This window comes from Lepisosteus oculatus, chromosome 5, assembly GCF_040954835.1.
Source record: "Lepisosteus oculatus isolate fLepOcu1 chromosome 5, fLepOcu1.hap2, whole genome shotgun sequence".
Taxonomy (NCBI): domain Eukaryota; kingdom Metazoa; phylum Chordata; class Actinopteri; order Semionotiformes; family Lepisosteidae; genus Lepisosteus; species Lepisosteus oculatus.
The window spans coordinates 45,971,325-45,991,909 of NC_090700.1; the positions used below are offsets into that span (position 1 = coordinate 45,971,325).

Below are 20,585 nucleotides of genomic sequence, written 5' to 3' on the forward strand. Positions count from 1 at the left end.
AAAGAAACTGTAATGCTTTAGCAACCGCAGACGTTACCCGTTACTAACGAGCTTCTCTCCTCGATCGATTTCATCCTCATCACTGATTTCGTAGGTGTCGCTCCAAATGCCTAAAACAAATGTTTGCGTTTCCCAGCGTTACGCGGTAGCCAGATTCCGTCAGATGACTTGGAACCTGCCTCATGAAGTCACGTCTGGCGAAGTGTTTTTTCAGCAGCAGCAAAACAGGCCGTTTTTCAGGGTTTGCCAGCAGTGTGCTGGTTTTTCCACTCCCGGGCCTTCCAGGGCTTCAGTGGCCCGGACCGCCGAGGAGGTGAGGAAGCGTATGGGCACCCGAGGAAGACAAGCCGGCCCTCCCCTCAAGGTGGCGCTGCTTTGTGCTCGGTGCCGTGCGCTCGTGACGGTGCACAGCGTCATGATCCCTGCTGGAAGAGGAGGGTTAGAAGCCGGCGCGTGTGGCGTTTCAGGTCTTGTGGACACTAGGTGAAGGATAACGCGAGGAGCTTGCCAGGACGCTGTGTGTACAGTATAAGGCTGTGTGTGCCTTGCAGGCCCGTTTTGTTTTAACACCGAGATCATCTAAGGTCGGCAAGCCTCATCCCCTTTGAGTGTGGGACTTGCTCCTGTTTTGCATACTTGCTCGCCTGACTTCAGAGCACGTGCAAGCCCTGCACATGTCGTTGTGAATGCACATCCACATAGCCAATTATGCCTGTCATATTTAATTTTCATATTCCATTGCGTAAGCTTTCCTTAAAACAGGCCTTTCGGCAGAGGCTGGCGTTTACCTCTCCAGTTTTATGTAGCAGTTTTTTTTTTAATTTGGCCAATTTTCGCTAATAGTTTCAAATGTTCCATCCTGCGAAAAGGGGGTTGTGTTTTATTTTTCTCTCCCGCTGTTTTGGTAAAGAGCCGTTCGTGCTCGTCAAACGCCGACCTGGAGGCGTTCCTGGGGACACCAGCTCTGTGAGGAACAGGTAGAGAGAGTGTCACTTCATTATCTACAGGGATCGCTGACGGTTGCTTTCTCTCTCTGGACAACATTCACCCTTTGTTGTGGTTTTTTACTGGATTTTAATTATTGTATAGTTGGAATGTTCTTCTAAATGGTTAACTGATGAGAAAAATAAATCCGTTCTCTGTCTCTCCGATTAATTTGTTTTTTGGATATGCGCTGTCTTGGGTAAATGGAAAATGATCTTTGGTTGTCATATTGAAGTGTGTGGACCTAGCGCAGACTTCATAAAGACAGCCAAGGCTTCATAAAGCTTTAGATCTGAACTTATTGCAGCTCACATACAAAATCACACAGTGAAGGAAAGTCTGTTTTTATACCAATGCCCAGACTCTTCTTTACATCTTGGATAATTTTTTTTAACTGTTACTCAGTAATTACGTACTCCAGAGAAAATTGGTCTCGGTCTTTGCCTTCCTAGAACTTTTTCCAATCAGGTTTCAGCCAAAATTTATTTTAAACAGTAATTGAGTTTTCATTTTTTATAATTACCATTTTAATTATTAGTCTTAATGATTTTTTTTTTTAATTGAGGATATTTGGGCCATATACAGCTTCCACGTTGCGATAATTTTGCCATCTGTGTTATTATTAGAAAGTGGATAAAAACATAAGTGTTTAGTTCATGGAGGTCTTTGGCCATACACATGGGCCAAATATGACAAAATAAGTTCAGTTTTAAATAAGGAAGCAAAATTGCCCTTAATACACAAGTTTAAAAAAATAATTTAATGTGTTTCAGTACCTCTTAAATTTGTAGTGTGAAAGATTTGTGGGTTTTCTCATGAGAAAAAAAGTGGGTGCTGATTTAATTCGATGGTAAATGTTTCATGAATGCAGCCCATTGTTAAAGAGTTTCATTCATAGCCCCTTAGCGCAAGATTGAAGTGTGTTTAAAATGAGAGCTTGAAAATAAATCACCCGCTATACAGCGTTCAGAACAATTCCGTGCATGATGCACGAGAACATGGACACTCTCCAAAAGGAAGTGAATCTAAGGCATAATCACTGTTCGGAATAAATTCCCATGGCATCTATATAAAATGTAGGTGTTACACGCGCATGCAATCTGACAAATTATGCTGTCAGAACGCACAATAGACAATAGGTTTATTTGCAACAGAATGAAACAGATGTATAAAAAAACACATCAGCAGGATATAACGGCGACGTTGGCCAAGTGTGAGGCTGAAGTGTTTCACTGAAATGAGCACCAGTTTTTCCAGTAGAGGAGTCGTCGGTAGGAAAAAAAAAAGGAGCAGATTTCAACGCTTGGATTGCTGTGGAAGAGAAATAGCTGATCATAATTCAGCTGAACACTTTCAACTTTTGCTTTACCATCCCAGAAATAACAAGGTTTGATACTAGAACCCTACACTCTTGATCCAGAGCGTTGCAGAGGTATGGAATTCAGTATTTCGTTAAACTCGTGTCTTTGTCAGCTGACCAGACCTGCGCTCCAGTCGTGGGGAGAAAAGACCATGAGAAGCCTGTAGTTATTATTTCATGAAGGTTGTGCTGGACCCTAATTTTGTTATTGGGAGCCGACAGAGTTCCTTGAGTAGAATGCGAGGAGGAGTGTTCCGGGGAATGGAATTTTGGTGCGGAATTGGACGGTGTGCTCTGATAAAGCTCTTGTGTTTGCTTGCCATGTCTTTATAACCATGGCTGATGAAAACTGGGGATGTGTTTTTCACTTAAGTACACAGATGTTTAAGTTGGAACGCCTCCTATTTTGGAAGTTGTGAGCAAAAAGGTAAATGACTGGCATCTGAATGTGAAAATTGTATGAATATAAATTACCTTTTCTGACTGTATTTGTAGCTTGGAAGTATATCGTACTCATATTGACGATTTTATTCTTTTTTTATTGCTTAAGAACAAAAAGGCCGTCCATTCATTTTTGAACCCCTTTCTCCAATACAGGGTTGCGGAGGAGGCGAAGCCTAACCCAGCAAGCAGTGGGTTATAAGGCAGGATACACCCTGGGCAGGACACCACACAGACAAGCACACACTCAGACCTAGTTAGCCTACCAGTGTGTCTTAGGACTATGGGGGTGTTTCTCTGGGAGTAAACTGGCAGAGGCAGAGGGCACCCCAGGTCCAGACGGACCCCAGGGCCCCAGCGCTGCAAGGCAGCAAGACTCGCCACTTCGACACTGTGCCTCCAGTGCTTACATGAGAACGTCATTTCTAATGTGACTGGAATGATCTGAAAAAACTGACAAAAAATTAAATGCGTAAATAATCCTTAAATAAAGGAAATAAAAGAGTGAAAAGTTAAACAAAGATCTCTTGCGGCTGCTAGACATTAAAACAACAAACAAAGACAAAGAGGAGAACACAGCGCAGGGACTGTGCCAAAAAAAATGCACATTTAAATCCTCTTCCTGACAGACAGTGCATGTAAATGAACTTGTTTTGGCACTGACTTATGCAGAGGACGCAGAATTAATAAGTTCTGTGCAAGGAGAGAACAATGCGACAACTTTATTAACTAATGCTCTCGGAATTGACTGAAAATTTCCCTTTGTTTTATACGCTCAGGCCTACGTCTTTTGCTAATCATTTTAGAGATTGGGGAGGAAAGATTTCGTTGGCCTCTGGGAGGGGGAGGGGGGAGGGGAAGCATGTGGCTAAGGATGCTTTAGACTGAGCTGACGTTCGTCTTGGAATGGAGCCCAGAAGATTGCAGGCCGGCCCAGAGCTGATTGCATAGAAGGACGCGCGCATGTGTGTGTGTGAGGTTTATTTAACCCCCGAGTCCGGCGTGCAGCTCGTCTTCAAGGAGTTAGCCAAGATGGCTGCAGGTACCAAGGGGTTTGCATCTGTAGAGCTGACGCCGTCTGGCGCACCTGGCTAAAATTAGGAACCACATGGGGTTAAAAAATGGTCATGAAATGAAAGGGCTGATCCCCGGAGTCGATGATGAATTGTAACAGAGAAGTGTATTTCTGTGACTTCTGATTCATCTTGTTTCGGGGCGGGGAGAGGGGCAGTCTGATATGGCGTCTGTAATATTGAATTATTGATTCGAAAAGCTGAAAAAAATTCATACAGAGCGGGCCTCCGAATTAAATATTTATTTTCTAGAAAAGCACGGTTACTTTCCGTGAAGTATGTTTTGGGGGGAAAATGATCTTGGACAATCTCCCAAGTGTGAAAATGCCCTTTAGCATTGTTAAAATCTTGGTCCTTAAAACTTTCTGATGGGTGTAATTTGTATAACTAAGAATTGTTTCAGGAGTTTTTGTTTACGCTTTATTAAACTGTGGAAAATTGGATTTTTTCAGTGGTCAGTGATCACTGAGTTCTGAAAGTACTCCACAGATTCAGTGTATTCATATTTTTCAATGTCGATGATCAGGTAGTCGGGGTTAATAAAACTTGATTAACCTTTTCCAGCTCTGATCCATAGCAAACTGAGGGAGAGAGTGTTTGGTAGGCTCTGGCACGTCTTCTGTAGTCGCCATTGGTCTGCACTGGGTCAAGTGCACGTTCTGAGACAAGTGTGCCTGGCAGATTCTGCTCATTGGTCAGAAACCTGGCTGAAGAATTCAGGGTAATGTCATTGGCCGGGTTTTGATGTACCGTTCCTTTCCCGGTTATGATTGAATTTGTGTCGCTAGCACGTTCTATATGGTTTTTTGCAGTTTCTGTAGTAGAAACTTATTTACTGGTTTATTAAAGTAGCGTTAATTATACTCCCCGTTTTTTTTTTGTCGTGTGACATTTCCACAAATGAATTCAGGGTTTTGCAGTTTTAGATAGTAGCCACCCCCTAAAGTGTATTGTAATGTTAACTTAAGAGGAAACTCAGACTACAAGCAACAACTGGAAACAAAACAGAAGACGTTCCTTAATTCTATGAATGTTAAGTTTTACAAGCAGGGTGGCATGGTGGCGCTGTGGTTGACATTACTGCCTTGCAGCTCTGGGGCCCTGGGTCCAATTCCAGGTCTGCGGTGCTGTCTGCGTGGAGTCTGTATGTTCTTCTCATGTTCACATGCGTTGGCTCCGGCTGCTCTGGTTTCCTCCCGCACTCCAAAGACATGCTGGTAATTCGCGTGTGGGTGAAATCGGTCCTTGCGTGAGTGTGTCTGTGTGCCCTGCTGTGGACAGGAGTCCTGTCCAGGGTGTATCTGTTTCGGGGACAGGAAATGGATGGAAGTTTTGTGAGAAACCACTCTTCTGTCATGGAGAAAAAATGAGACTGGCCAGTGGGAAAGACGTTAATTGCACATCTTTGTAATGCTCAATGGGGGGGGGGGGAAACGTGGTCATACAGCAGGAACCAGTAGCTTTCACCCGCTAAACTACACTTTGTACATGTCTGACACATCCGGGGTGCAGGATCGTATGACATTTTGTCTTGAAGGACTTAGAAGATGGTTAAAGCAGCTGAGTCACAGCAGAAGAAACACAGGAAAAGTTATCTTTAGAGCTGCCAAATGCAGTGATACTCAATGTCCAGAGGCACTGGAGATTTCTTACAGCTTTTTAAAGTTCTCCTATGTTTTCTTAAAATCTTAACCTCAACATTTATCAGAAATATAAATAATTGATTTCATAGGAAAAAAATGTATTACTCATGAACTGTAGTTCTTTATTGGTCCATGGGGAAGAGCATTGACTCATTCTGGATGATGTAATTTCCTTCACTTTAAATAAAAGATATACATAGGATTTTGCGTAGTTTAATGAGGCGATGTTTTACCGCTATTCATACAGTTCAGTGGATTGCTTACTTCACCATTTTTAACTTGTAGTTCTACTGTCGGGAATTTTCTGTTTCATGATTTTTATTTTCTGTAAATAAAGCTGATTTCCAGCTTTTTTGGATCCATGTGTGTGAAAAAAGCGCTGCTGTTGCTGTACTCGTTTAAAAGCTGCTGGGAGTTTTGCATAACCAGCAGTGCCACCTGCTGATTTTCAAGCATAGCATTTTTTTCAAAACCGGGATAAGGGATAATATATCCAGCTGTCAGTAACCATCTGGCAGTTGTACTCTCTCAGTTATTGGCTGAATAGCTAAATTGTATTTGGGCAGTATTTAATTGTATTTCCGCTACAAGTCAATGCGGAAAGAAGACAGAGACAAATACTTGGAAGTCCTTAATGAGGCCGTGTTAGTTTGAGCTCACTGGCTTGCCATGAGCCATGCTGGCTGCTACATGTCACTACTTGCATGAAACATGCCTCCTGCAGACAGTTTGCAGGTGCTTTTCTTTCTACTGGGCTTCTTCAGCCCAGACCCATTCTTATTTGCAAGCAGTACTTAAAACCAAAAAGTCCATTCGGCTCTTCTAGCTCATTTGTTTGGTAGTAGCCGATTTGTTAATTAGCTAGTTGCCAATTTTGCTGTTTCCTCAAAGGCTCCAAGTGATTGGCTTCGGTTACATGGCCCCTCAACAGGAATGCGCTTTTAAGTGTACGGATGCTGTCTGTTTTTTGTGTACCCGTTCACCCGATTCGCTGTAGCCAGGTGCGTATTGTTCACGTCTCGGCTTTTGATTGCCGACCCCGTTACTGCACACGGGAGACAATGAGGAAGTGCGGACAAGCAGTTGAAGGGTCTGTGTAACTGAAAGAGCCCAGGACGACCAATCCCACCCTACCTTGTGCTCCGTCCTTATTGGTCCCCCCATTAGTTGTGATACGGACCGATGACAATTACAGTTTTTGCCAATACATTTTGCGGAACGATAATCTTAATTGATGCGAAAAGTTATCGATCATCGGAATCATTGATTATTGTCCCGACTCCTGCTCTGAAAGAAATGTTGGCCCGAGGACAGCGTTGTTCAGAGGAGCGGCCCAGGTTGTACTTCTTGAGGTTTCTCTGTGGGGACAGAGCGTTGCGTTATAACATACTTGTTCCAGACAGGGTGGTGGGGTTAGTATCATGCGGTCAGTTTTTATTTCGGTTCTTGATTTCCATGTCTGGGTCTCAGATGACCTTCACTCTGTACAGAAAATGTAAGGAAGCCAGGTCACACAGATGGTGCTGATCATCCTGACCGTTATTTCTGTTGGCCACCCTGGCTTTTAAAACCAGTCTAATTCTGGAACTTTAGGTACTTCTTCATTACTTGCACTCATTGGCAAAACCCAAGTCATTCATTTTTAAAACCAGTTTCGTTTCTAGACCTTTCGGCTTTCTTGTGGGTTTGGGCAGTACGATAATTCTCGGGGCAGAGCAGACGGCCTTTCTGTTAAATTGGTAAATGAAACTTTTTTTTCTTTGTCCGTTTTTCATAAAAAACATGAAATGCCCAGTATCTGCTTTCAATTTCTCATACTTTACTGGGTAACTCAGTCGTGTTTTTGGACGGGGGGTTCGAGATGTGGTTGCTTTGAGATATTTCGCTAGGTACCTGGAAAATGCATGAAGCAAGGAAACTGACGAGCAGGCATTTCACTGCGCTGTCCAGGCAGCTCAGTGCACATGGCTTTCCTTCCATTGTTGGTTAACCGCCCTTGATTGTGCTTGAGATGTAGTCGGAAGGGGTTAAAAAGCGCTACACCACTGACAGGTACTGCACAGAGCTGATGAGAGGTTCACTAGAGACCGCTGTAAGGGCAGGCACATCTCAAAGCACAAGGGAGCAGAATGTATAGATTGAAGGAAAATCTGTCAGAAGTTACTGTAAGAAAGAGACAAGTGTGTGTCATTACAGGAATTAACGGTCTAAAACTCTGCACCAAGTGACTGAAGCGTTTGCACAGGAAATTAACAATCTCTTGATTCTGGAATTAAAATGAGAGCTATTCCTACATATTCTGTGCACCTTAAAACACTTATAGGAATATATTCTTCTAATTAATTATTGTTTCATTTCCCCAAAATTATCCTAACAAATTAAAGAAATTAAGCGTTGCACTTGGGAACAGTGTGAAAATGTAAGGGTGTTTCCTGCAGGGTGTTTGAATATCTTTAAATGTAATAATATTATAGAGATTATTTGTCTTACAAATTGTATTGAACTGTTTTGAGAAATGTCTTTTTAGGATTATATAAAGCTAATTTAGACGAAGTATTTTTCAAACTTTTTTCTGCTTTCTTAATTTTTGAAAAAAAATACATCTTCGTACTTTTAGTGAGTGATTGTATGTGAAAAAAAATTGAATAAACTATAATACTTCTTAGTGAAATGCATTTATATGAAAAGTGCGATCAATAACTTGAGTTTTCTGCAAAATTCCAGTTTACAATTATTTAGCTTATACAAGGATCTATGGAAGGAACATTGTTACCTGCAAACAATATTGGATAAAAGGACATTAGGAGAGAGAAAACTCATATTTTTGAACTGAGTAGAGTCTCCATAAATGTAATTTGCTGGGTTAGATATTACATTTGTTCATCACATAGCAGATGTTGAATCCATACAATAAAGTATACTCTTTTTTGTCTTTGGCAACATTGTGATTTTAAAATGAGTTTTATTAAATTAAGATGCTCAGCTGCTTTTATAGGGTCAGGCTCTAAATCATTGCCAATCTCTTTCTCTGTTTAAATTGCTTTTTAGCAAACTTAAATGTATACTTTTGTAAAGCGTGCTTTGAAATTTCCATGTGTTACTTATATAAACCAAAATAAATGAAGCATGGTGAATTGCCTTAATAATTGAGCTAGCCATGCAGACTTAAAAAAAAAAGTTTCTTGAACACGTTAGTCATCAGCTTCCAGGAATACTGTCAGACCATTGTTTAATTTGCCGGTAGAATGGCAGAAGTTTGTCTGATGACTGGGTTGAGTTAAGATTTCATGGTGATATGATTTCTCATCTGTGCTGTGAGGGCGAGATGAAGATTTACCAAAGATGGTTGTGAAATTCCTGTTTGTTCAAATGGCTGGCACAGTGGCACAGTGGTTGGCTGGATTGTCTTGTAACTCTGGAGCCCCGGGTTCAATTCCAGACATAGGGTGGAATTGGCGCTGTTGCTCGCTTTGTGCAGTTTGTGGATGCTCTCCCCCTATTTGCGTGGGTTTTCCTGTCCAAAGACATACTGGTAGGTTAATTGGCTTGTGGAAAAGTTAGCCCCGGCGTGTGTATGTGCGCATTTGTCGGCCCTGTGGTGGACAGTTGTCCTATCCAGGGTGTACCCCGCTTTGCGCCCATGGCTTACTGAGACAGACTCCAGCTCCCCTGCGACCCTGAGAGTTGAGGTGTTTTATTGCCACATTTACACCTGTACTTTGGAATTCATATTTGCGCCGATCTCTCAGGCCAGGCACAGTACAGCAGACAACACCACACAATGTAGACAGCGCATTATAGAGTGGTACAGAATAAATAGGAACAACCAGACCAACAGATAAGTTGTAGAGAACAACAAACATGTGGTAGTAAAAAAAAAAAACATTGCACAGTTACCTGTTAAAATTGAATTAAACACCCGGATTGGATGAAGTGGTTAAAAAGGGGCTGGATGCCTGTTTGTTGAACTCTGTGTCTGGTGTGGAAAAGAGACTATCTGAAGTCGCCTAGTGGGAAAGAGGCTGCATTTGTGATAGATTCACACACGCAGAGCTGCAGTTTTACCATGTGTGCTTTTTGGATGCGATTTCTTTTTTAACGACACAAGCTAATTATAGCTGTCAGTGTGTCTGTCCACCTACTGTATGTGTTTCTAGTGGTATCTTTTGTGTGTAAGTGTGGCTTCACTTCTGCCTCTGCCTGCGGGCTGCTGCACCTGTATGAGCTATAGGGGACAAGTGGGGTTGGTGTTTGCCTGCTGGACTGATGTGGCTGTGTGTCTTCTTCAATGACAGGTATGGACGAGAGAACAAGCACATCGTCCTGGGGCACCGGGGGCCAGCCCAGTCCTTCTTACGAATCCTCCAGGGTAAGGCTGCCTGCAGATACGCACTCTCCTTCCTTCTTAAGTACAAGATCAGAGAAAATTACTATTTTTTCTTCTCTTTTGTCCCCCCCCAAAAATTCAGATCTTATTTTCAGACTCTCAGGCTTAATTTTAAACTTCGCAGACCGCAAGCAAGACCTGTCCCTGTTATTTCACCTCTTCACATGAATCAGGAGGAGATGAATGAATTCAATTAAGCGTATTTTTTTAAACTGAGTGGGGGATTTTTTGTATTGATACAAGTTTCTCATGTTGGATAATTATGTTTAATATATAATATATTAATTACATCAGGATTTGGAAATATTTGTGTATTTTCATTTAATTTTGGTTGATGTGGGTGTGTTTTTTTTCTCTCTTTCTCACTTCATCATCTCTTGAATACTAATCAGAATTTTCTGTTACAGTTACACTCTGAAACAAAACAAAGAGAGAAAGAGGAACTGATAGTAAATCTATAACCAGCAGATTAAAATGAGTGCTTATTTTTGGCAAATGGTAGATGGGTTCAAGTTTTCCTGTGAAAGGGACCAACCACTGTTTTACTGGCTAAACATTTATATTTTAAAAATACACACACAGACTGCTTGAAAATATGCATTCAAACTGCAACAGATGTTGCTGCTTTCAATATTCATTTGTTGTCATTTAATTCCTTTTCATATATAATATAATCTGCTGGCTGTTTGGGCAGCCTAAGCTAAACTATTTCAACATTTATTTGCTTTTTTTTGTTGAGGTTTTAAACAATCATGAATGAGCTTAAATTGATTACAATTTAAACTCCTCTCGAAAAGTGTTGTTAACATTGTGCATTGTCTTGGAGCGGTGTGTTTCTGTGCGTTTAGGAAGCTGGGTGGACAGGCGAATAAAGTAATAATACTCGAGTAAACGAGACTGCGCTAATACTCCAGCTAAATGCAGATGAAGTACTCTCATTGATTTACTGTGTGAGAGCAGGACAGATAATTCCTGTTTGTTTTACACATTTGTTGTTCTTGCTGTCCTGTATGAATTTCATTTAATGTCAATCTCTTGTCACTTTTCATTAGAAATCAGTTAAATGTCAGATCCACAGCGCTGGCGTTACCTTGTTTGTTTCCCAGTGCCCTTCCCGAATGAACATCTACAGGCTATAGTACCACAGACAGGCTGATTTGAATTACAAGATAGAGACACATGATATCTCTGCTTCAGGTACATATAAATCAGTATTTCTGACACTCTGGGAAGGGAAATAAGTCAACAGACAGATGCTTTCGCCACTAAAGTATGAACAGGCGCAATCATTTCAGTGCACATTTGTTTGCTGAGCTTCTTTGCATATAGAGAGCCACCATGATTAGGCCACTCTGGGCTGAGGAAGGTGTGATGTGGGGGGAAAACAATTGCTCGAGTGTGTCGATCAATGCAGTCATCTGTCCTTGTGATGCGTTTTCGTACTTTTCTTTTTCATCCCAGATGGGGGAATCTGCTTTGCAGGCAGGTAAAGGACACAATGCAATGCACAGTGCATTTAACACAACATGAACCCATTAGCTCTGAAGAGTCATACATGTATGGTGCAAAAAATATAAATAAATAACGTAAAATTTGGAAGGGTGTGTCAGTCTTGAGCGAGTTATTGTCCCCCTTCTGAAAAAGCACAAGAACTCCGAGATGGTGACGGTTCACGAAGCAGGCGTAAGTCAAGAGATGAGAAGCCTTCTCTTTTTTGCAGTTTTGTAGAAAATCATCTCAAGAACTCTGAGCTATGATCTCATTCAAAATTCATTTGTTGCGTTTTACAGCTCGGCTTCAGTTCGTGTCTCAAGAACAGTGTTGATGCTCCAGGTTGCTGTGTAGAATGGAACCAGTTTAAGGACGGCAACACCACCACGTACTGTCATCCTCTCCATTACATGTTTCCATGGGTCTGTGCCATAAAACTGCAGAAAGCAAAGGGAAACGTTCTAATCCCCTTGTATGCATGAACTGATTGTCTTGGGAACCTCTCTATCTTTCTTTTTGTTGATCTGCCTTCTCTGTCTGTCTAATCCTCCTGCTCTCTCTCTGGTACGCAGAGTCATCTTCAGCTCTCCATCAACAAATCCAGTCGCAGTAACAGTTGTGGAATGTTCCCGAGTGTGTTGCACTTTGATCAACTTTTGTAGCTACCTGCGGAGAGCAATGTGATGAGCTTCCATAACTTGTTGCTCTGAGCTTCCAGGAGTGCCTCATTGTCAAGCACTCCCTACATCCAGTAAAACAATCAAGCACTCCTATTGATAGAGGGGCTTTTATTTTGAAGGATAAAATGCCATTTTGACATCGGGCTATTTTTGTTCAGTGAGTAAGCGGCAGAAAGAAAGAGACAGAAATAACAGGATGTTTTTGTTATGTGTAACAGACCCAATCTGCTGCCCTTCCACCATTGTTTGTTTTTCAAAGTTCTTGGTAGTTCTTTGTTCCTTGGTTTTAAAATCTCCCTGATTCTTTCACCCTCTCCAGAAGTTTCAAGCTCCCATCATTCGCTCCAGTTTGACGTCCATGCCCATCTGTGCGATGTGTGATGACGGGAGTAGGCTTGTACCGGAACATAGTGAACCTGCCTTTGTGATTTTTCTGGAAATCGCCTTCTAACAAATGATTAAGCCATTGGCTGCTTGCTTGTTGACCACTATGCGTCTGCCTGCGTTACCTACGTTTTTGAACACTGGAATATGGTTGTGGAGTGCAACTTGTAAAACACTTCACAGACATCTCAGAAATTATTCCAAATGAAAATGAAAAACCACCACAACCCCCCCGATCCGCTTGCATATAGGAAAACCGCCATGACAGACTTTTGGAACTGCCTCTTTAAACCTGAAATTTCTTTTCATTGAGCAGTAAGCCCCTTGCTTTGCATTTGTTTCTGGTCTTGCAGAAACCGTGCCAGATTGTGCTCCCACAGAGGTGGGTTCTGAGAGGACGGATTATGATTCTTTGAAGCGATAGGGAGAGAATACTTAAGGCACTGGCACAAATATATTTGCATCATGTCAACACTGCTGCAGATGGTATTGTTTTGGCACAGTTTTAATCCTCACGTTAAATTTCCTTTTAAATATTTTAGCATTGAAGTTTCTTTATTTATGCTAAACAATTTGTACATGTTACATACCCACTTTTCCTGTACTGCCGCAGTGTGCTGTTCACTCTCGTTTCAAGTAAAGAGATGTCAGACAGGATGTGGAGGCAGCCTAGAGGGTTTGTGTGCCAAGCTGGGAACAAGGTTACATTTGGCTGTGAACCTCACATGGAAATTTGGTTGTTATGAGCCATCAGACTTTTGCTGTCCCTTTACTTAAATAAATAATTTTAACTGAAGTGCACTTCGGTCTGTGGTCTTGTCATATGGCATTTTCTCCCTGACAGTACTCCAAGATGCCTCTGTACCATTGGCCTAAGTGTGATATCACACCAGTTCTATTTCTTGACCCTCTCATCCCTCTAGAGCTCACTTACGATTTTTTTTATGTTTCTTCGCACTAGGAAGAGAAGAAACTGTGTTGTGGTGTGAGAAGCAGACTCCTCAGACTTTAATGAGCAGAGACTAAATTTGGTGATTTGGAACTACAGCGAAATAAAAAAGTCCTTCATATGATTCTGAGGAAGGATTTGCATAAGTGGTTGCACTTCTGATTATGACTGTGATTAACTCTGCCTTATCTTGGAGATATTTCAGAAAGGTACCCAAAACAGGTAATGAAGGGTGAATGGGTTTCCAGCTTTTGGTCCTTTTTAGAGGAAGATGGAGAGATGCCATTTGAATGGAAAGTTTTGCTTGCTAATATTTGCCAATATATGTGTGTAATGTGAATGTAAATATTCACCATACTATGAATTATCCAAATAAAGTTACACTAATGAAACTGATTGTCATTAAAAATTAACTGCATTTTAAGAAGCAATCTCCTCCCCTATTTTATTCTTTTAGTATCTTAGATGAGAAATGTTCCAGTAACATGTATACAGTTGTGTCTGTTTGAAGCAGAATTTGTCAATAATTCATTTAGTTTAACACTGTTTGTTAAACCGCATTTGTTTGCCTACCAGTGAGTTATTCATCCCAGCGACCAGCAGTAAATATACTGAATTAATGGAGCTTGGGCAGGGGGTGCAGATAGTCTTCTCTGTGGCTGCAGAGTTCAGAGCAGAGTGTTACCATTGGTGGAAGGTGAAAGGTCGTGACCTTCCTGCCTGTGGTTAATCAAAGGTCTTGGAGGTCAGGCCAGACTTCATTGACATATGAAATGCAGACAGAACACAGCAAATGTAACTTGTTCTATGAAGAAAGTATGAACAGAAAAAAGATAATTTCAAATGTATTCTTTCAATTCAAATATGTTAAAATTCTATAGATGCACGTAGGTATAACCAGCAACACTATGGAGTATCTCCTTGCTGATGGACAGCATTAAGCTCTGCTCCTTTCATTTTACAGCTGCCAGTAAACAGTCTGAAATTGGTTATTTTTTTCCCCGTTTTTCATCCCTTTTATAGATAAAAAAAGAGCATTTCCAGTAACTGATGCCGCATGGCAGAGAGACAGACAGGAGCACTTCCCTGAAGTAACTCCAGCCTTTTCTGTTGTCAAAGGTTCCCGCCCCCCCGCCCCCCACGCACACGCACGTGTAATAGTTCACTCCTCTCGTTGGGGGCGCCGCTGCTGCGCCGTGTCGGCCTTGCCCGCTCCCCATCTGGGAGCCGCGTGGGGCCGCGCCAGCGGTCACCGCAGGACAGCCCCGGGCGTCGCCTCTGCCGCTCCGCGCGTGTCAGCGAGCTTGCCTCCCCCGTGTCCGTCACAGGCGCCTCGGCGACTCTGAAGTGGGTAAACCGAGGCAAAGACTCACCTGGGACACGAGACTCGATGCCAGTTGACTTTAAGGTGGCATAGCGAGGGGGGGCGGTGACTCGCATCCTTAAGTGGCCCCAGTGAAGCGACAGTTATTCAGCCCGGAGTTGCTGGCCCCTGGCTGAGCTGACGGCGTGCGGCCGAGGTAGCGAAGCCCGGCTTCGTTCCCATTAAGGCCTTCTTGAATGCTGGCCCCGGAGAGCGGGAAGTGATGAGTGTCCTGTGATTGATGATCTAATAGCCCCGGCGGACGGCGCGGACGCACGCCGTTGCTCCGAGCTCTTGTCCACTACTCCTTAGCCTTTTCACTCCTGTCTCCCTCCAGGATCCTGTCAGCCCCTTCAGGATCCAGGCAGCGGCCATGCCTTATTTAGGTTATGATATAAAACCTGTCTGTAAAATGGACTTGGAAATGAAGAACTGTTGAACCTTAAGAACGGCTTTCTTTCTGCCTTTGTTCTCCAGACAGGAATTCAACCTGCAATTACTGTTACGAAATTTCCAGACTTTCTGTACGCTATTGTTGTGTTCCTGCACAGTTTATTTCCCTACTTCCTCGGTGCGGGGGGCGGTTGTGTTATTTTATTTTGTCGTGGAGCAGTGACCATACAAGCACAATGGGAAATCTCAGCAGACTGCTTTGATGCAGCCAGCATCCTGCTGCCAGTGAAATTATTCGATCACCCTCCAAAAAAAAAGACGGATAATAAGATTTAGCTTTTAGTTTGTGTCGAATTCATACGGCCGGAGTTCTGGAAGTCTATAGAAATGCAGCCCCATGACTGTGTGCGATTTTGCTGTTCATCCCATCCACATTAATGCAGTTTTGGGGAACAGATTGTGCAGCCCTGCACCAGACTCGCTCGTCTCGAGTCCAGACAGATTTCTTGAGAGGTTAGGATTAGTATTGCTACAGAGTATCTTTTATTGCAGGAGACCCAGAGTTTTTAAAAGATCCAAGTGTGACCAATATTTAGGCCAAAGCCTTATAGCTGATAGCTTTCATGAAAGGGCACTGTTTAAAGTACAGTGGAGGAAGAAAGGTTTTGAATTTACAGACACCTGACGGGTGAAACAAGTTATAGTGGTCTTCTTTCAGGAAAAAAAATATACGCCTATTTAGCAGTTCTGCTTATTTTAATGCTCTAAACTGGTGGCATGAGAATCTTCTGCAGAAATGATGCGACAGTAAGCCAGGGAACACTAAAAGAAAATCCCTCACCTTTCTTCGTATGTGGGCAATGGTTCTTTTTTTAAAAAAAATTGAAATTTTGAATACTGTTGTAAATACACCCTTTTTTGCAGCAGTCAAGCTTACACATACAGTAAGCCTTTATCTGCAATCAACTAATTTATTATTTGGATAGAACTGCTAAGCAGTCATGCTGTGCTCTGCCACAGTTGTGGGCTCTGGGATCTGATGAGTACCCTACAGTGTCTCTGTATTGAAATCATCACAGGAGTCAAGGCCAGCAGCACAGAGTGATCGTTTGTGGTCATGTTTACTGGCTGTGGGCTGTGTGGTAGAATGTATAGACTCAATGCTTCCCAGCGTGTGTAAACAATTTTAGGAAACTGTGTAAATATATATAATTATAATAAATATATGATCGGCCTAAATTGGATCTTTTCAAATCCTTACCACTACTCAGACCTGAAAGATGAGGCAGTACCTGTTTAACCTTGTTTTGCGGTCTGCGGTAATATTATGGGAACCGAAAGTCCAGTTTGTTGCTGGGTCTTTTCTGTTATCTTTAAGGCTAGTGTTTTGGTTGTTTTTTTTTCTCAAGACCAGACCGGCGACAAACCTATGATTAACACCAGGCAAGACGCAACACAAATGGGAAAGCTAATGTTTGCAGCGACGATCGACCAATTGCAGTCACGCGCACTAATTAGAGGAGTGTCATCGCACTCAATTAGGGGCACCGGCTAATAATCTGTGTAATACTCTTCCTGCAGGGGTTTGCAGACAGTCCTCATTATGGTGATCACTTGACTGACAGTCGATTAGTGTCCCATGAAGGATTGTCCCCGACACCTTTCATGAACTCCAGCCTAATGGGTAAGTAGGTAATTCTTGCCAAGTAGACCCTCAAAGCCTCTTTCGTCAGGAAACAGCCATTCCCACCCACCCCCACCCCACCCCCCCAGCTCTCTGGACAAGGCACATCGCGCATCTGGGAGCAGTGACAGTTTTTTTTTTCTGCGGTGACATTACTGTCTGTGGAAGCTGACCATCCCCTGGGGTGCAGGTCACACCATCAGTATGATTTTCCATCACAAAAGCCTTGCTCCCAGCCGTCAGGAAGCCAGTGGCTATGCGGGTTTTTTGTTAAGGAGATGGGGCTGTAACAGACATTTCCGAGGCAGCTATGGCAGAAGCAGTTCAAGCCCATGTAGAGTAAGAAGGGATTTTCCACATAGTTAATTACTTCCAGGTGATCGTGCTGTTTGTTCTTTTATTAGTAGTCATTCAATTCCAAGGTACAGTTGTGGTTCACTGGTTTGCCTGCTTGCGTATGTTAGAAGTACAGCAGCGTTTTTCAGCGTTTCGCCGCGCTGTGAGGTCCAGACTGGAGGATGGGTGCAGAGCAAAGTAAAAAAATCTCAAGCAAGACGTCAAGTTTGCGACTGCAGACCACATGGGAGCAGATTGCCTTTTCCTGATAGTGGTCTAATTGTACTTGGAGTATAAGCAGCGAAATATGGAAATGGGACTGGCATAGTGATTCATCAAGGAATTAGACAATCTGATTTCATGTGTAAATTGCCTGTGCTTATCTGACAGAAGGATTGGCCAATTCCAGGAGATGAGCCTTTTCTTATCAAATGGAATTTTGCTGTAATATCTGGGATTTACATGGAATTACTTACTTTGGAGCAACCTTATTAAATCAAGTCTTTAAGGTTATTATTTGGAATGAAAGAGGTGAACACGTGTGTTAGATGTAATACAATTAAGCATTACGATCATATGCGCAGCGTTTCAGGAACGGCGGGTGCTGTTTGTGCGCGTGACCTATTTTCTGTGATCTCAGCATTGCCATTTTAAGACAGAGCCATCCATGGTAATCTAAGTGGATTACCTAAATCCAAATCCTAGTGGTCTGCAATTTCTTTTTCAAAACCTTTCTATATTGCAGCTTCTTTGTCTCGAAACACAAGATTAAACGGGGGGGGTGGCGTAAACAAATGTGAACGAAAGCTGTACAGGCCTCGCTATCCAGTACTGGATAGTTGGCCGAAAGGATCTGGCGAAACGCCACAGTAAGGTTGATTTTAAAATCAAGTGACAGGTATGCAGGTATTTCGTTTTGAAATCGCGGTGTGGTGCAAGTTGTTTTACCCAATGTCGAAACAAACGAGCGTTTCTTTCTGCACTTCCCCGGAGTTTTGTCCTCTGGAAGGCAGCAGGGTCAGGTCTAACGGTCTGCTGTGAGAGGCCGGTCTTGTCGCAGGTGGAAAATGCTTCTGGAAAAGCACCCCCCGACGTCGCAAATTTCTGTGCCACGGCTTTATTTCTGCGCATGTAGTACATGGGGGATTCTGACTCATAATAACAAAGAATCCTCATCTGCGACGATTTCTAAGGACTTTTTCTGAAGCAGCTTTAGAAGTGTTCAGTGGATGGATTGCTCTTTGTCGTTCAACCCAATTGTAGTCCATAAAAAATTGTTGTGATTGCAAAGCTGAATAGAAGTTTTACATCATGTAATAAAGTAGGGTATGACAAGCCGAAACAGCTTGGGGTTATTAAAGGTCACCCATTGTGTAGGGTAATGAACTTGTTTCAGTATTTGAGCATAGAGCAGATGGCTGATAATGACTATTTATTTGACATAATATTTTAATTACGAGACAAACTTGAATGTCCTACTCCATAGAAATGTATTTAAAATTTCAAAGGTCATGTACTGTCTCTTTTTGTACAGAATAAGAAGCGATTATCGCTAGGCAGTGCTTCAAATTTACAATATAGAATGCGCTTCTCTGTGGATCCTAAAGTAACTTTTAACTTGTAATAGTACTTTAAATCTTGTTTAAAACAAAATGGGTGAATGTAAGAATGCTTTGTTCTTGCCTTGTGCCGTCTCACCTCCTCCTGGGATGTTAGTGAAAGGAGTTGTTTTTGTGAGCTGTTATGTGGCCTGACGTATTTGTGCTGGAGATGTACTCCCTTGCGTGTGATGGCCCTCCAAACCCTCAACACTTTCCAAACCAGGCGGGGGCCAGACATGTGTGCGCACCCAATTATCTAGCAACATTTCCCCAACATTTGGAAATCAATTTAGTGTCATTTTTACCTGGCATCGCCCTGAGGAGTCAGCATTGCCGCCCAGCCATGACACTTGAGAGAGGGGCTGCACTGTGAATGGTCTCTTATTTTTTGGGTGCAAATTCCTGTCGATGTGATGAATGCCCGCCTTTCTAAGTACTGCCTAGGTAGTAGTTGCACAGAAAAAAAGGTATGTGCTCAAGCAGCCTTTTAAAAAAATAGCTGTGCTGTCCTGATTGTCGATTAGCCCTTTGTCTACTCCAAGTTCACGTGGCACATTTACCTTTAAATCGGCGTTCCCCTGCCAGTGTACTCCTGTCTGTGCAAGGCCTTTCTGTTATGAGCCATTTCAGAATTAGCGAAGGCAGTGCGGATGACATAACAGGACCACTTGGAGAATGCTGGAAACCTGTGAGCGCACACGGGGGAGAGTGTGAGAGTTACTGGCCAAATGACATTTTGAAGTCAGTTGAAACTTCAGCTTACGGTGTTGCTGCGGTGACCAAACAAGTCTGATTCTGCTCGTGACTTTTTGTGATGAACCCTTTCCCAGGCCTGTACGTTTTCTGTCTGATCTAACATGTTTCACAAAAGGCACAGGGTGCTTGTGTGAATGCAGTGTTGATAAAAACAAGGGCTAGTGCCAGTCTTTTTTGGTCAGTTGTCATGCCTCCCAAAGCTCCTTATTGGTGGCCACAATCGCCAAGTGTTTTTGCGAAGTTAGGTTGTGGTAGGGCTTAGGATGTCTTGTGTATGATTCAGGAGAGAAAACTTTTTGATAAATTTAAAAGAAAAATGTGCAAGTCTCCTTTCAGTGTGTACTGAAAGAGAAGAATTGAGAAAGATAAGTCATTCTTTTTCTTTTGTGCCAATTCTGGATATGATGAACATTGATGTGGTTCTGGCAACATTGCGTTGGGGTTGCGCTGAACTTTTTAAGTAGTGATGCTTGATTCTCAGCAGAATTCAAGTTATCTAATATAAAATGGTGTGTGTTTTGTGGAGAATGTCTGCTGCAAATTGAATTTTAATTTAGATTTCAGTTATAGGAATTTTCCAGAATGGTAACAGTGGTTCATTGTTTGAAGCAATTTTTAATAGTGTTAAAGCCAGCTTTAGATTACCTCACAATGTGCACACAGATAAGGAATCTTGCTTCTTCAGCGACTGCAGTACTTATTGGTCATACAGATTATGATTACTAAGACAGATTGTTTTAGTATTTGTGATAGGCAAGATCAAGTCAGAATTTCATACAGGAGTTTCCTGAGTGGCTAAACTGGTAAAGGTGCTCACCTGAGCACCGGTTGAGCTCTGTGATCCCGGGTTTGAGCCTGGGTCATGTTACTAGTCATCTGTGACTGGGAGTCCTCAAACAGTGGGTGTGGTGCTGTTGTTGAGCGAGGTGCCTCTCCTCCAGTCAGCTCTGAACCTCCAGTACCTCCAGTACAGAGCCACGCTGTCTGTGATGTGTTAAAAGATGATTTGCTTGAAGGTAGGCTGGTCAGAGGAGTCTGACTATACCTCCTCATTCTCCCT

The 20,585-nt window shown here is 42.5% G+C and overlaps 1 protein-coding gene across 5 annotated transcripts in view; it reads left to right on the plus strand.

Moving 5' to 3' along the window:
* Positions 1-20,585, plus strand: part of tcf12 (transcription factor 12) — a 119,342-nt gene that overhangs the window by 22,133 nt on the left and 76,624 nt on the right. For all 5 annotated transcript variants that reach the window (XM_069190530.1, XM_015343202.2, XM_015343205.2 and 2 more), the window contains 2 exons: positions 9,797-9,870; positions 16,730-16,832. In XM_069190530.1, coding sequence (XP_069046631.1) covers positions 9,797-9,870; positions 16,730-16,832 — 177 coding nt within the window. The remainder of the gene's footprint in view (positions 1-9,796; positions 9,871-16,729; positions 16,833-20,585) is intronic.